The sequence below is a fragment of the Argentina silus genome (genome assembly GCF_951799395.1).
Source record: "Argentina silus genome assembly, chromosome: 14".
NCBI lineage: Eukaryota > Metazoa > Chordata > Actinopteri > Argentiniformes > Argentinidae > Argentina > Argentina silus.
The window spans coordinates 2,878,678-2,892,967 of record NC_139668.1 but is presented as its reverse complement, the minus strand read 5'-3'; the positions used below and the strand labels follow the sequence as shown (position 1 = coordinate 2,892,967).

At 44.5% G+C, this 14,290-nt stretch overlaps 1 protein-coding gene across 1 annotated transcript in view; it reads right to left on the bottom strand.

Moving 5' to 3' along the window:
- The window catches only part of LOC310815269 (zinc finger protein GLI2-like), a 64,829-nt gene that overhangs the window by 25,328 nt on the left and 25,211 nt on the right, over positions 1-14,290 (bottom strand). Inside the window, exons 3-5 of the mRNA XM_083685005.1 lie at positions 10,053-10,158; positions 3,793-3,995; positions 1,645-1,818 (exon numbers count right to left, since the gene is read on the bottom strand). Coding sequence (XP_083541131.1) covers positions 1,645-1,818; positions 3,793-3,995; positions 10,053-10,158 — 483 coding nt within the window. The remainder of the gene's footprint in view (positions 1-1,644; positions 1,819-3,792; positions 3,996-10,052; positions 10,159-14,290) is intronic.

The following is a 14,290-nucleotide window of genomic DNA, read 5'->3' as shown; positions in this document are numbered from 1 at the left end:
AGACCATCAGCAAGAAGCTTGGTGAGAAGGAGACAACTGTTGGTGCAATTATTAGAAAATGGAAGAAATACAAAATAACCATCAATCGCCCTCGGCCTGGAGCTCCATGCAAGATCTTGCCTCGTGGGGTAAGGATGATCATGAGAAGGGTGAGGGATCAGCCCAGAACTACACGGGAGGAGCTTGGTAATGATCTCAAGGCAGCTGGGACCACAGTCACCAAGAAAACCATTGGTAACACACTACACCGTAACGGATTGAAATCCTGCAGTGCCCGCAAGGTCCCCCTGCTCAAGAAGGCACATGTACAGGCCCATCTGAAGTTTGCCAATGAACACCTAAATGATTCAGAGAAGGCTTGGGAGAAGGTGATGTGGTCAGATAAGACCAAAATTTAACTCTTTGGCATATATTCGACTCTTCGTGTTTGGAGGGAGAGAAATGCTGAATGCTACAATCCCAAGAACACCATCCCCACCGTCAAACACGGAGGTGGAAACATTATGCTTTGGGGTTGTTTCTCTGCTAAGGGTATAGGACGACTTCACTGCATTGAGGGGCCAATGGACGGGGCCATGTACCATAAGATCTTGGACGAGAACCTCCTTCCCTCAGCCAGAGCACTGAGGATGGGTCGTGGATGGGTCTTCCAGCATGACAATGACCCAAAACATACGGCCAAGGTTACAAAGGAGTGGCTCAAGAAGAAGCACACTAAGGTCATGGAGTGGCCTAGCTAGTCTCCAGACCTTAATCCTATCGAAAATTTGTGGAGGGAGCTGAAGCTTCGAGTTGCCAAGCAAAAGCCTTGAAACCTTCAGGATTTGGAGAGGATCTGTAAAGAGGAGTGGACCAAAATCCCTCCTGAGATGTGTGCAAACCTGGTGACCAACTATAAGAAACATCTGACTTCTGTGCTTGCCAGCAAGGGTTTCTCCACCATGTACTAAGTCATGTTTTGCTTGGGGATCAAATACTTATTTCCTTCGATCGAATGCAAATTAATTTATAACTTTATATAATGTGTTTTTTCTGGACTTCTTTGTTGATATTCTGTCTCTATTTGTTAAAATAAAAGTACCAAAATTATAGACCACTCATTTCTTTGTAATCGGGCAAACTAACAAAATCAGCAGGGGATCAAATAATTATTTCCCCCACTGTATATAATCCACATAGGAGGAGTCATTCCAGATATAGGGCCCCAATTTGCTCCCACTAAAGAGCGCTGCGCTACACTAAGTTTTATTGGGCGTGACCGCTAAGTTGGTTATGTTGTTCAGCAAAGTTTCAGTTGGCGGAGGGAAGGTCTCCTGCAATGACCGGGTGGGGATAACGACAGGCGACAACTGCTGCCGTTATGATCAAATAAGCATCTACTTTCGCCTATTGGTAACACTTGAACGTGGAACATCATAGGTGTTTAAGTATTCCAACTCCCCTTGGCATGTCCTACAAAATCTCCCATTTACTGCCCCGCCTACATTGATGCAAAGTTTGTGTTGGCTGGGACAGATGCACTTTGCGGTGACACCGAATTAACAAAGTGGTCTTTGCACATGGTTTTAGTGCTTTGCACAGTGCTTTTTGGTGGAAGCAAATTGCCTGCTTGACCCTCTCTCTAGTTGTCCTACAGTCACTCACCGTCCACGGGGGTGATGTATTCAGGCAGGTGGGCGGCTCCAGCCCCCTGCATGAGCAGGTCTCCGTAGGGGTTGCGATGGCTGGCCATCAGGTGGTAGTACTCGGCAGGACTGGCTCCGGGAGGGGGCGGAGGCAGCCCGAACAGGCCACGCTCTTTCAAGTGTTCATGAGCCACTGCGGGGGGAGGAAGGAGGCAGGAGTGAGAATGAGTGAAGGGAGGACATTCTAGTCAGTCTCTCCACATGCCGCAGACACTTCTGAAAGGCCGCGCGGCTACGTGACGACACTGTCCTACAGAGACATTGATGTGGACAAGAGGAACGGGAGAGAGGAGGCCAGTGATGTGCAGTGGGGTGTGTCAGTGCTCCTGGAGATAAAGGCAGGGAGAGAGGGGCCTCCGCATTCCTGCATTTCCTCTGCCTCATAAACAAAGTAGTGGAGATGCCATGCTCTCTCCTTCTCTCTCTCTCTCTCCTCTCTCTCTTTCTCTTTCTCCCTCTCTCTCTCTGAAAACATAGATGGAGTTTCCAGAGTGGACGGGCCCTGTGTCCTACAGTAATAGTGGTGCTACGGTGTTAACATCTGCACCCTGTAAACTGCTTTTAAAAGTGTCAGTAGCAATAAGAGTGAGATATCCATTTGTTTTACATGGCTTGCCGTTGTATGGCAGTCTGTCCCGGGGCGCCTAACGCTCTATCTGCCCCTGTAGGGATTTGGGAGAGGAAATGTCTGCTCTGTTTAAGGTCGGGGTGCAGAGGAACAACCTGTTTCCCCTCTGCCGAGTCACCTCTCCCAGTGTAAGTGATCTCTCAGACACAATTAGGCTGCACTGCTGTTAAAAAGAACAGGCATCTGCTTGTGCTGACTTCATAGCAGAACACAGACCTTCTCTCTCTCTCCATCGCTATCTCTCTCTCTCTCACTGTCTCTCTCTCTCTCTCTCTCTCTCTCTCTCCCTCTCCCTCTCCCTCTGTCTCTCCTAAGGATCACATAACCACTTAGATGGAGTCATTTTGTATTGGCTAAAATGAGGAGCATACCTATAGAAGCAGATAACGGCCAGAGCTGTCCCTGTAAAACAACTCTTTTTTTAATCAAATTCAACTCAATAGAATTTTTGGGGGGAGAATGTGAATGAGGTATAACACAGCAGAGCAGACCCAGAGGAGCCCTCTCTCAATGCTAATGTAATGTTAATTTAATGTAGAACAGAAACAGCAAGAAGAAACAGCAGCCGATCCTCTGTCTGCCTCGGTTACATCGTTACAGTACAACGCTGTTGTAATGTCACTGTGTGCTGGCCAGCGATAATGAATAAGTAATTTGTTTTACTTTCATGTATCCAATCACATTGAGAAAAGAACACTATCCAAGTCTTAAATGTCCAGCTCTAGCGGTTGCTTTTGAAAAGGGTCACCTGGTCACCATAAAACGAAATAGCCTATCTCTACTGAATGAAACCCAAGGCCTTCTCCTCTACCTATTTGCATTCCCTTAACCTAAAATAGCCTCCATCTTTTCTCTTTCACATAGCTTTATCACTGCAAGATCTCCAGCACACTGCTTATTTAACTTTAAAGGCACAGGCACATTACTGTTGACAGACTGTAAAAGGTGATTTATTTCCCATTCTGGCTGCTCGCCTCAACCTGTTATTGTAATTCAGCTCTGAAGAAAGACTTGTCATCACGTCTGGGTGGATTTGGGGAATTCTGTTGGCTTGCTTTTCTTTTATCAATTTCCGTGGCTTTCCAAGAACCCCTCAGAGTACCAAACACCTGGGACCAGAGGTCAAAGTGTCCCACAGTGCAATCTATGGCATGTTAGGCCAATTCACACATTGGTGTAGTTTGTATGTGTCTAACCTAATCTGTATGCTCACACTCACAGACATGCTACTACTCTCTGCTAGGCTGTGACTGTTTACTGACATTCACTACCTCAAATGCCCAGACCACCTTGAAAACGATTACACTGCATCCCTTTCGATAATGACTCGAGTCCTATAATACAATTCTCCATCAAGAATTAAATCCTTCATCAATTATACAGTTCCTATTTCTTAAGATTAATATGCAAGGTCAATATGCAAGTGTATGGTGGGTAGAGGATGTCAATGCAGTGAGTGGTTTATGTGCAGTAACTCACAGTCTGCAGGGCTGAGTCCTCGTGCGGCTGAGATCATGGAGAGGGTGGGGCTGCTGTGCATGGTCCGCAGGTAGTGTTCCATGTGGGGGTTGACATAGGGGTGTGGGGGGCTGAAGGGTGACTCCCCTGTGCCGGCAGCGTGGGGGGACAGACGGATCAGGGAGATGTCTGAAATGACTGGGCTGCCTGCTAGTCCTATAGGCCTGGAGGACGGAGAGAGAAAGAGAGAGAGAGAGAGAGAGGGTGGGGGGGGGGGGGGTGGAGGAGAAGAGAACATTCACTTATTAACACGACCTACAAGTAATGTTCTTTAGTTACAATACTTAAAACACTGTGGCAGATAAGACTGAAAAGGAAGACAACAAATAAAACAAAAAGGGTCCCTTACTGGACTTACCCTGTCTCGAACCTCGAAAGGTACAGTTCTCTCTGCTGAACCACTGTGCCATGCAAAACAGAGCACTGGTTCGCACACACACATATCTGAGACTCTAGTGTAAACTCTGCAGGCAAGTGAATCAGGTCTGAGCCTGAAGTAATTAATCAGTGAACCTGATATGATGATGTCTCCTTTTCTCTGTATACGTAGACTGTGATGAAAATGAGACAATGTCTAATACCATTCCTAAGTCTATCAAGCTTTGATCTGGATATGAGTTGTGACTGGATATGAGTTGCGAGGTCTCTGGTGAGACGGGGTCATCCAGTCGTACAGACAGGGTGGGCGGACCCATCCGATGGCACGCAACCATGTAATGAGATTACATATCCCTGAGGCATTACCTGGTGTCTCACTCGTTTACCTCAAGTTACCTCATCCACAGAAAAATAGACTGTAACACAACCTCCAAAGTTCCTCCAGGGTCATAGCAGGGTTAGATTGTTAGGGTATTTGGCAGCCAAAAGGCTCAATCCTCCACATGAGAGTTTGGCTGACACTGTAGCCAGTTTGAACAAGTTCCTGACATTGTTCGTTTGCCCCAGACACGGCAGACTCTTTGAAGATGCCCAGCCAGTGTGTGATATGAGGTCTGACCTGGAGAGGAACCTATATGGCATGTCAATGAGAGGTGTGCCTCAGTGGTAGCTGAACAGACTGACAACAGGAGACAGTCAGTTTCCTACAACTTGCTTTCATTCAGCACTTCAGACACCTTCACCAGACTCTCCAGACATCTACTGTACCAGACAGCCTATCATTTACCCAGACTGGAGTCTAAAAGTACGATAGCAACAACACTACATCCTAAAAAAGAGCAGACCTAGACATGCTCCTAATCATAATATTTTCCCTGTGACCCAGAAATAAACCTTGTACATTTATCAGCACACTCTAATCATCAAGAGCGGACTTCATATGAATGAATGATAAGATAATCAACCGATGTATCCTTAGAAAATCTGTTATGAAAATTGCAATAATACTTACAGTAAGTAGCCTTATGGCTTGTGAAGTGAAGTGAGATTTGTTTGGAATGAAAATCTGTTAGCAGACAGTTGGCCAGTGTGGCTGTGGGTGTGAGAGGTGGGTCTGAGATCCAGCATTACCCATCCAGGTTGACCTCAATCTCTCATTTATCCCCACTGTCTCTGGGGATCAGTCTGTGCGTGACCCAAGTCCACTCCATTTCAAGTAAATGCCTCCGGATTACAAGGTTTGTGCCAGGGTCAACTTTCTGCCTTGAGACCTAGCATATGGATGACCATAAAGGGCTCTCTGTTTGGAGCCTGAGAGGAAACAGACATCCCAGTGAGGCTGAAGTACACCTCACAGATTACACAGCAACTTATGTACTCCTGATAATACGGACTGGCACCTAAATACTCTTATCAGTCTACCTAGTTTATAGTCGAGTCCACCCTCCTCAGCCTCTGACCACAGACTATTCATCTCTCTAGCCGCCTTCCTGTTAGACAACCATGAGGCTACAGGTTGGGAGAGTGCACTGACTTACAACAGTTGCATCATTTAGGAAAAACGCTATTGTTTGACACAATAAATATTGACTATTCTGTTAACACAGTAGATCAGTCAATGTTGAAGTCACTTCTTGAAGTCACTGTTATAAACCCTCTGCAGTTTAGGCATGTTTCACGAAAGCCTTCATAGCTCACGTAGTACTTCAATTCTTTTGTGAAATTATGAGAGCTGCGTTAGGCGAAATTTGCCCTCCAGCTTCACTTTACACATCGACAATACACCACAAACATAGAACTAACAAGTTTAAATATTGCAGATTCCAAGAAGCAGGTCTTGGCAAGCAAAACAAAAAGTGTTACACATTAAAAATAACTCTTAAATGTTTTTACATAAACATGGACATCTGTGAATATTTTCAATTATTGTGGGGCATATTGAGAAAAATGCAGCTTCTTTTTACAGCACAGCATAAAGTCAACATTTTGTATAAAGCGCTTTGTGTATGCCCACATTTTGAATCGTGAACTGTAACAAAAGCAAATCTTCATCAACATGATTATGATAGTCCACTCTGTGATAGCATTTCTTTAAATTTTTTAAACAAATGCATGCATTGAAATTGCTTTGAGATTGTTGCACACGTGCCTGTCAAAGTGCACGCCTCAATGTCGACATAGACAAACGTTTATTATAAGAACTGGTCCAATGTCAGTCTTCTGTATTAACCTCTTATACGAAGGTCAGAATTTCAGTGGTGAAAGCTGATCTGAGAGCAGCTTGTCTGGCCTCTCAATTAGGCATTGATCGATACATATTCCTATCCACTTCAAGATGAACTTCACAAATGTGTGAGTTACAAGGTGGTTTCGGAAACACTCGCCAAACTACATTGCATGTTAGCTAAGTTGTTCGTGAACTGGTTTGTGAAACTCGAAGATCCATTGTTATTGCGAAACTCACCCCGTTATCACCCCATTGTGGCTATATGTGGATATCACAGTGGTTAAACTACAATACATCCATAGAAACATAATTCATGGTTGGATCAACACTAAACTACACTAAATATTGTATGTGCAATGACTCAACAGAGAAAACAATGATCTTATTCTATTGTAGTGCTATAGCGCGATTGCATCAGAAGTGAAACAAACCTTTTGTTTGATTTATAAAGGAGATATTGATCTGAGAAAAATTCTCTGCATTATTAATTCTTCCACCACTATTACCTCTACATCTTACATGTATACATACTGATAAGGCCTCAACATGGAACAGCCTGGAAATTGTCCTATCTGAGTATACAGTACTTTCACTCTGGCTTCTCTTCATAATCACAAATAAGCCTTCTAAATAGAACTTGAAATGTTTATGCACTACGAGGAAACACTCTGAATCACCTGCATATCAGTCCCATAACAAGATCACAGACTTGAAAAAGTCCGCAAAATGCTTTGCTCAAACAAACCCCATCCATGAAGAAGAGTACACCTAAAACAGCCCATGATGCTTAGCACCTAAATAAGTAATGTAATATTCAAATTTTAAAGTCCTGCCTGTGGAATGGTTTTCATTACTATGCAGGGTTTCAAATGCGCAATGCCAGTCCACGGAGCGTAGCGGTGTTTGGCGCCATGCAAGTGTGAGACCAGGGAGGCAGTGGGATTCTCACCTCAGCCACCCTGCTGAGAAGGAGGCTCCCACAACCAAGAACAAAACGGAACAGAACAGAACAGAACAGAACAGAACAGAACAGAACAGAACAGAACAGAACAGAACAGAACAGAACAGAACAGAACAGAACTGAACTGAACTGAACTGAACAGGAGCTGCTGCCTCACTGAGGGGCCATACCAACATCATCCTCTCATAGCCTTCAGATCTCATATCATATTTGGCGTGTGTGTGTGTGGGTGCGTGCGTGTGTGTGTGTGTGTGTGTGTGTGTGTGTGTGTGTGTGTGTGTGTGTGTGTGTGTGTGTATCTGTCTGGCATGTCCCTGCGCAGGGCTGGTTTGCGACACTAGAGATGAATTACCGTGTGACACAGTCTCGTCTGTACCTCTGGGGTAGAGCTCTGATTTAGATAAATCACATCATCCGCTACAGCGCTAGAATAAACTCCTGCTGTAGGTTTATGGGCCTGCAACATGATATGGATGGCTTGGGCTCAAATTTAACAGGCAATATGTTTGCACTCCTCCCTATGCAAAGAGAGAAAGAAATGACCTACATACAAACAAACAGTTCACTGGATGATGGGGTTTGAAACTGTAACTTAATGACAATATAGGCATTTCTGAGGCGATGGACAACAGTTCTTTTTTTACTCTAGTCTGCTCAGCATGTGGATCCACCACCACACTATGCTCCGACCGGCCACCCTGTACAGTAGGAATATCTGTACTGTAAATTGTTCAAACATCATCTAATTGCACACAACAGCTGCCAGATTCTGTATAACCGTAGAAACTGTTTTTATAAGTAAGACATGGAACTTCCACTTTTTCAGGCTACAATGTGGAGATACATTTGTTTTTAATGTTCATATTAATAGGGGCAAATTCATCTCTGTGAGAATAATGCTGTTATAATCATAACCTCATTATTCTCTCTGAATCGTCATTGGCTGGAAATTGGCTGCATGCTAGTTATGCTAGTAGGCCTATCTAACAAAGTCTTCCCGAGTAAAACTTCAGATGAAGCTACCGAAGGTCCTAAAGCCCTGATTGGTCACAGTGCAGTGTGAAGAGCAGGTATAGCCAGTGTCACAGCCAGTGTGGGTGGCTGATAGCTCCAAGCCCACTGAGTCTCCTCCTGTTCAGAGACGTGAAGACAGAGGGGGCTATCCCCAGTGTGCTCTGTCTGAGGAGGAAGCGCTGCAGCTCAGGACTGCTGTCATTCGCTACGGGTAAAAAAAAGCTGTCCTCCACACAGTCGGAAAAAACCCAGCTTCCCAGTGCCGCTTTTATGACAGCTTTGACAAAATAACCAGCACCCTCATTATGTTATATGCAAACAATGATAAAGGGGACTGTATGGAGATGTCATGTTAGACAATCAAGGAGGGGACCTCTGACACGACGCCACGAGTGTATAATAAAGTGCAGCGGCTCCCGACAAATGACACCACACTTAATTTGCCGGGCAATGTTCCTGTAATTAGATGAATTTGGCACAGGCAGAGGAAACGACAGTTAGATCAAGGTCTTGATGAATTAGGGGTCCACTGTCAAGATCAAATCACATTAATCAAGGTAGCCGAGTACAGAGACAGGTTTGTTCTCCCCCTGCTTCCCTGCTCCTGTGATGAATAGCCCTGCTTCTGCTAGGCACACAGTATGTATCACCATCAAATCTGTGAATTTAAATGTTAGAGCACTGTTTCCAGAATTTTATATACTTTATTTTTTTTATTTTTTTACTATCGTTCTTTAGATAAAGGTAACTTTGGCACAGAAAACTCTACAAACATTCTTGTTCAATTTAGTTTTTTTTAAAGTGTGTCATGTACATGACAATCCCAGTGACCAGGCTAATTATCCAATGACCCACACAGTTAACTACTGTTGAGCCGCACTGCATCAGTGACCTTTGTGCTGTGAGAGTTTAATTATTGTGTTAGCTGGGGGCGACAGATTAGCTTCACTATAACACATTAATGAATATAAAGGGCTGATGTAGGTTGTATGTACTGTATGTAATGTGTGATGGATCCAGCGCTGCAGAGTACTAATGGAAAGAGGATGTCTATTGGCCACAGGCCTCTGGTTCAATACAAGCCAAAAAGCAAAGCTGTCCCACATAATAAAACACCAGGCACTAGAGATGTGAGGGGATATGTTAACATTCTCTGTAACTGACATTGGCTATTCATTTTCTCTTTTAAAGAATATGTTTCATCTGTCTTTAATATTAAGCTGGCCAACACTTTCCCTCTCATGATCGTACGCCCTGGAAGGTTGCCCTCCAAATGCTGTGGAGTGTTAGCGTGAGTCTGTGGTCTTACAAGTTAGAAGCCACTGTTGTTCAGCCAACAATTTGAATGTGAAATCCTGGTTTACACCTGAAGCTTTCACTCCTGCTGTGCAGAATGTTTGAAAGACACACATAGGAGTATCATCTACTCAAGTTGGAAATGATGGATAAAGCGTGAAAATAGAATCAACTCTCACCATCACCGTGGAGTGTGCTGTTATATTTAGAATAATACTTAGGTTGTAAGCCATTTGTTGGACCAACACATAAAGACAGTTGATCAGTCTTTATAATGGATACAGTATCTATCATTGACCAATTTAAACAGGAAGTGTATGTGTAAATATAAGCTGGAAGACTTACCCATGCATGGCATGTAGAGCGTGAGGCTCGTAGTGGTATCGCCCCTCGTGGTGACGCATGTCAATCGGGATGGGCGTGTGGAACGTCGGGAATATATGGTGAGGGGCTGCAGAATAGAGAGAAGAGAAGAGGAAGAGAGGAAAAAATAAGACTTTTAAAAAAAGCTAGGCTTTCAAAAATAAATTTCAAAGGCAAAAGGGCTACAATAAAGCAACATGAATTTCAGAGCACGCTGAGCAGTTTCGTGTAAAATATTGGCACTATCACACAAGAGAAGTGGAATAAATAAATAATCAAAGTCATCCTAAGAAATCCTACATCTTGAACATAAAAGATATCCAACTGGGCTTTTGACAAAGACCTGCAGCTAGACAGTCTTTGAACTAGGCGAGATGATGGACTGTATGAAGGAAAACTGCAGCCCCAACGCAAACTGGAGCTGGCAGCATTGGGAAAACCCTTCTTCTTCTAGCCTTCTTCCCGTCCAAACAGCCCCTCCCGCCTCAGGACGACTAGCAGCACTGTAGACAGCACAGAACAGCACTGCCAAGCCTTTCAGACACTCATTCAATCACTCCCATGCACACATGTAAACAAACAATGGCACACTCTAATTCCAGAAATGCCACAAAATGATTGCACAATTATTATGGATTTTAGGCAATCAGTGTCAGGGCTGAATGAAACACAATACAGGTTTATCTATCAAAGGTGCCTCTGCTGCTTAGTAATTGGAAGCTTTTACAAGTACTGTCATTTTTGTGGTAGTTTTTATTTGTAACAACAAAGGATCAAAATTAGTGTTTTCCGATCATAAAATCTTTTTGGACACTGGATATCTTATGAAAAACAACAGCTCTTCATTTTTGTTGTGATAACAAGAAACCACAGCTGATGTTTGAAGCCTCTTTTACTGCTACATAAATAGATCTTTTGGGGTCTTAAAGTTTTTTTTATAGAGTTTTGTTTCTCATTAGATGTTTTTATTTGTTCTTGTTACTCTGCCTTTTTCTTCTGGATATGTTCCATGAAGAACATTAACTCTCTCTCTCCCACTGTTTCTCAAAGTGCTTGTTACGAACTGGGAACATTTCCATCCCTTCCAGTTAGACCCTTTAATTGTAAACTTGTGTGACATTTTTTTCGGCTGGAAGGAGAAAAGAGGAGGGCCAGCTGATCTCTGGACTATATTAAAATTCTTTGGGCATCATGTGCAGCAGCGGGAGTCAGGGGTGACCTGGGAGCAGGGAGCAGAGGGGTCAGGCCCACGGATCATTATCTGTACCTGCCATGCACAGGAGGGCCTCCAGGGCCCAGCGGAGAGGACCTGTGTGAGTCAGCATTCCAAGGCCATTGCTCTCACTCTGTGCCTGACAACATGATGGACAGGCCCGTCCCTGCGGCCAGGAAATGGCCCCACTCCAGTAGGTCTGCACAATGCCACAGAGCCTGACTTAAGAGGGCTTATTTCAGGGTATATGTGCTTTGTCTCAAGATGGCCGACGTTTTGACCTCTCCTTTCTGTCTGAGCTTTATTTAGTTTAAGGAGAGATGCTGCGTGTTCAGGTGTTGAAAATACAAGACATTTCTCCACTTTGGACTTTCAAAAGAATAGTTAGCTCTTCAGTGACCACGCGCAAAATGACTTAGTTTCCAGTAGAGCAGCCTATCGGCAGGCTTGTGTTTTTGTGCAAAAGCTGTATGTGACTCATGCTTAGGTCATATTTCCCAGTTCAAGTGTTTGTCATGGAAAACGACCCCAGGCTTGTGTTTAATTGATCTAAAACACCATAAAGCACACCTGACATTGAAAAATCTACCAGCACCACAATAATGCTCTGCAGCTGTTTGTAACACAACATGGACAACGGAGCATTGCTATAGCTAACTCCATTCCCCCCTCCGTAGAGAAAGTGTCCACATCCCTGTCTACTCCATGCTGCAGCGGTGTCGTGGAGGACATTTTCCGTGGTGATGTGTTGTCACCAGTATAATAGCCCTCTGTGTGACTGCATAGGGTGGTTGAGTGGGTGCAAACCAAACAGCCCCATTCACAGGGCAGCCCAAGTTAATACACCATTAATAATGGTTGGGGTGCATTATCGGAGGGGATAATGGGGGGCTCAAGACAAAGGGCAGCCAGAACTAGGTCACAAAAACATGACAGAGAAGATCAGCTCCCGACAACACTGGAATTCTCTTCTCTCGTCATCTATTCCCCAAAAATATTTTTGAAAAGTGAGATAAAAGGGGAAATCTGGGATGAACCTTTACATTAATGATATACAGCCATTCATTCTTGAAGAATATAACTTACAAATGCCTCATGAGTTTAGTTCAACTGCCTTACCCCACCGGAAGCCAGCTTGTTTTTCTCCATTGTTTGTAAAACATTTTTTTTAACAATTTTTAGCATTCACTGTCAGTCCTTACATCCATAGCCCGATCCCTCAGCTGTTCACCCAAAAGCATGGTGGGGTGACCGCTTTGTTGTTGACAAGTTATTCCTAATCAACAGGGACCTGTTTTGGGCCACAGTAAAATATGTAAGATTGAAATTATGTGAAGCTCTCTAGTATTACTGAAGGAAATTACACTACAAACACAAGCGGCTGTTTCAATTTCAGTGGTGTACACATTACTGTAGTCCGTTATTACTCCCCCCCCCCCCCCCCAGGGAGCTCAAAGGCTGCAGGCGGCATGGCTGCTGTGTCTTGGACCAGTCAGCACAGCCCCAGCCCCAGCCTCAGCCCCAGCCAGAACAGTTCCAGCCACAGCAGCCGTTGGGGGGATTTGACAGAGCAGGCTTGTTCTATCACCCAGACAGCTCCATTGTTCACACACCACAGGGAGAACAAAAGGCGAGCGCTCTGGAGAGTTCAAGAGGCACGTTTACCTGATTCACTGGGCCCAATCCCCCCTGGGCAAGCAGTGTTGGAATGTCCCGCTTAGGCCCTCACATCTATTAGTCTTTGGGTGATAACATTTGTTTTCACATCTGGCGCAACACCGCAGCAGGCCCCCTCACTTTTTCATAGTCACCCCCTCCACACATGCAGAAACACTGGGCTCTCATTAGACCGTACCACTGCCTGCATTTTGTTGGAGGACTTAAGATAGAAATTTGGATGAGATACATCTGTCTGAGTGAGTTTACTCTCCAGCGTTGTGGTACCTAAGTTACCATTTTTTTATTCCATTTGACTCAGTCTTTCATGCAGAGATATTTCCACAGTTATGCCCTTTCTGTATCTGTCTTCAGGTGAAAACACATGGAACTTATATCAGGTGTTGACAGTCCTATTGCTTTTATATGAATTGAAAGGTAAACAGAAACCCTATTCATATTATCTCCTAGCGGACTTTAGAGGCTCCCTCTTGGAGGAAGTGCTCAATGGCAGTAATGATATCCTGAGAGGCGAGACCTCGCCTGTCAAATTAAAACAGCTTTCTGTCTTACTTACAGAATGACGGGAAATTAGACTTAGACAGGAAATTCCAGCAGAATAAGCTGGCTTGTGTCCCAACTACACAACGAAATGGCAACTGCTCCACATGAGGCCTCACGCTGCACTGCATCCTGGGAAATGACAGGAAGACACACAGTTTCTGGCTTCTGGAGCCTTCAGTTGCCTGTCGCTACAGGCACAGGCCCACTGCTAAAGACGAAGACATTTTCCTGATGGAGAGAGGATACCTGATTCTACTGCTACAAATCATCATCCTTTTATGTAGAAAATGCTGTTAATTAAGTTGCTATACCTGTGTAGTAGCATTGTAATGTGTGTGTGTGTGTGTGTGTGCGTGCATGTGTGTGTGTGTGTGTGTGGGCGCACCTGCGTGTGTGTGTGTGTGTGTGTGTGTGTGTGTGTGTGCCTGTGTGTGTGTGTGTGGGGGGGGGTTATCAGCATTTGTCACCTGGGCTTAGGCCACCTACTAATAACCTCCATGCGTCACGGTGCTGAAGGTGAGCATGCGGTGGCTGGCATTAACAAACGGAGCGAGGCGCAGGCTGACGGGCCTCCGCTGCATCCCCACGACAAGCGCCTTGTTGTTAGCATGCTGTTTGTGTAATTTAGGTACTTAAGACTGCAAGGGTCCCAAAGAGTGATTACACTGTGGAGTAATCACCCACCTCACCGTGTCCTGATTTATTGCCCCCTCGCTTAATAGCACTGCTTAACACACAGGTTTGTCGAGATTAAGTAATTACCTTAAACCAAAAGTTTATTATCTTT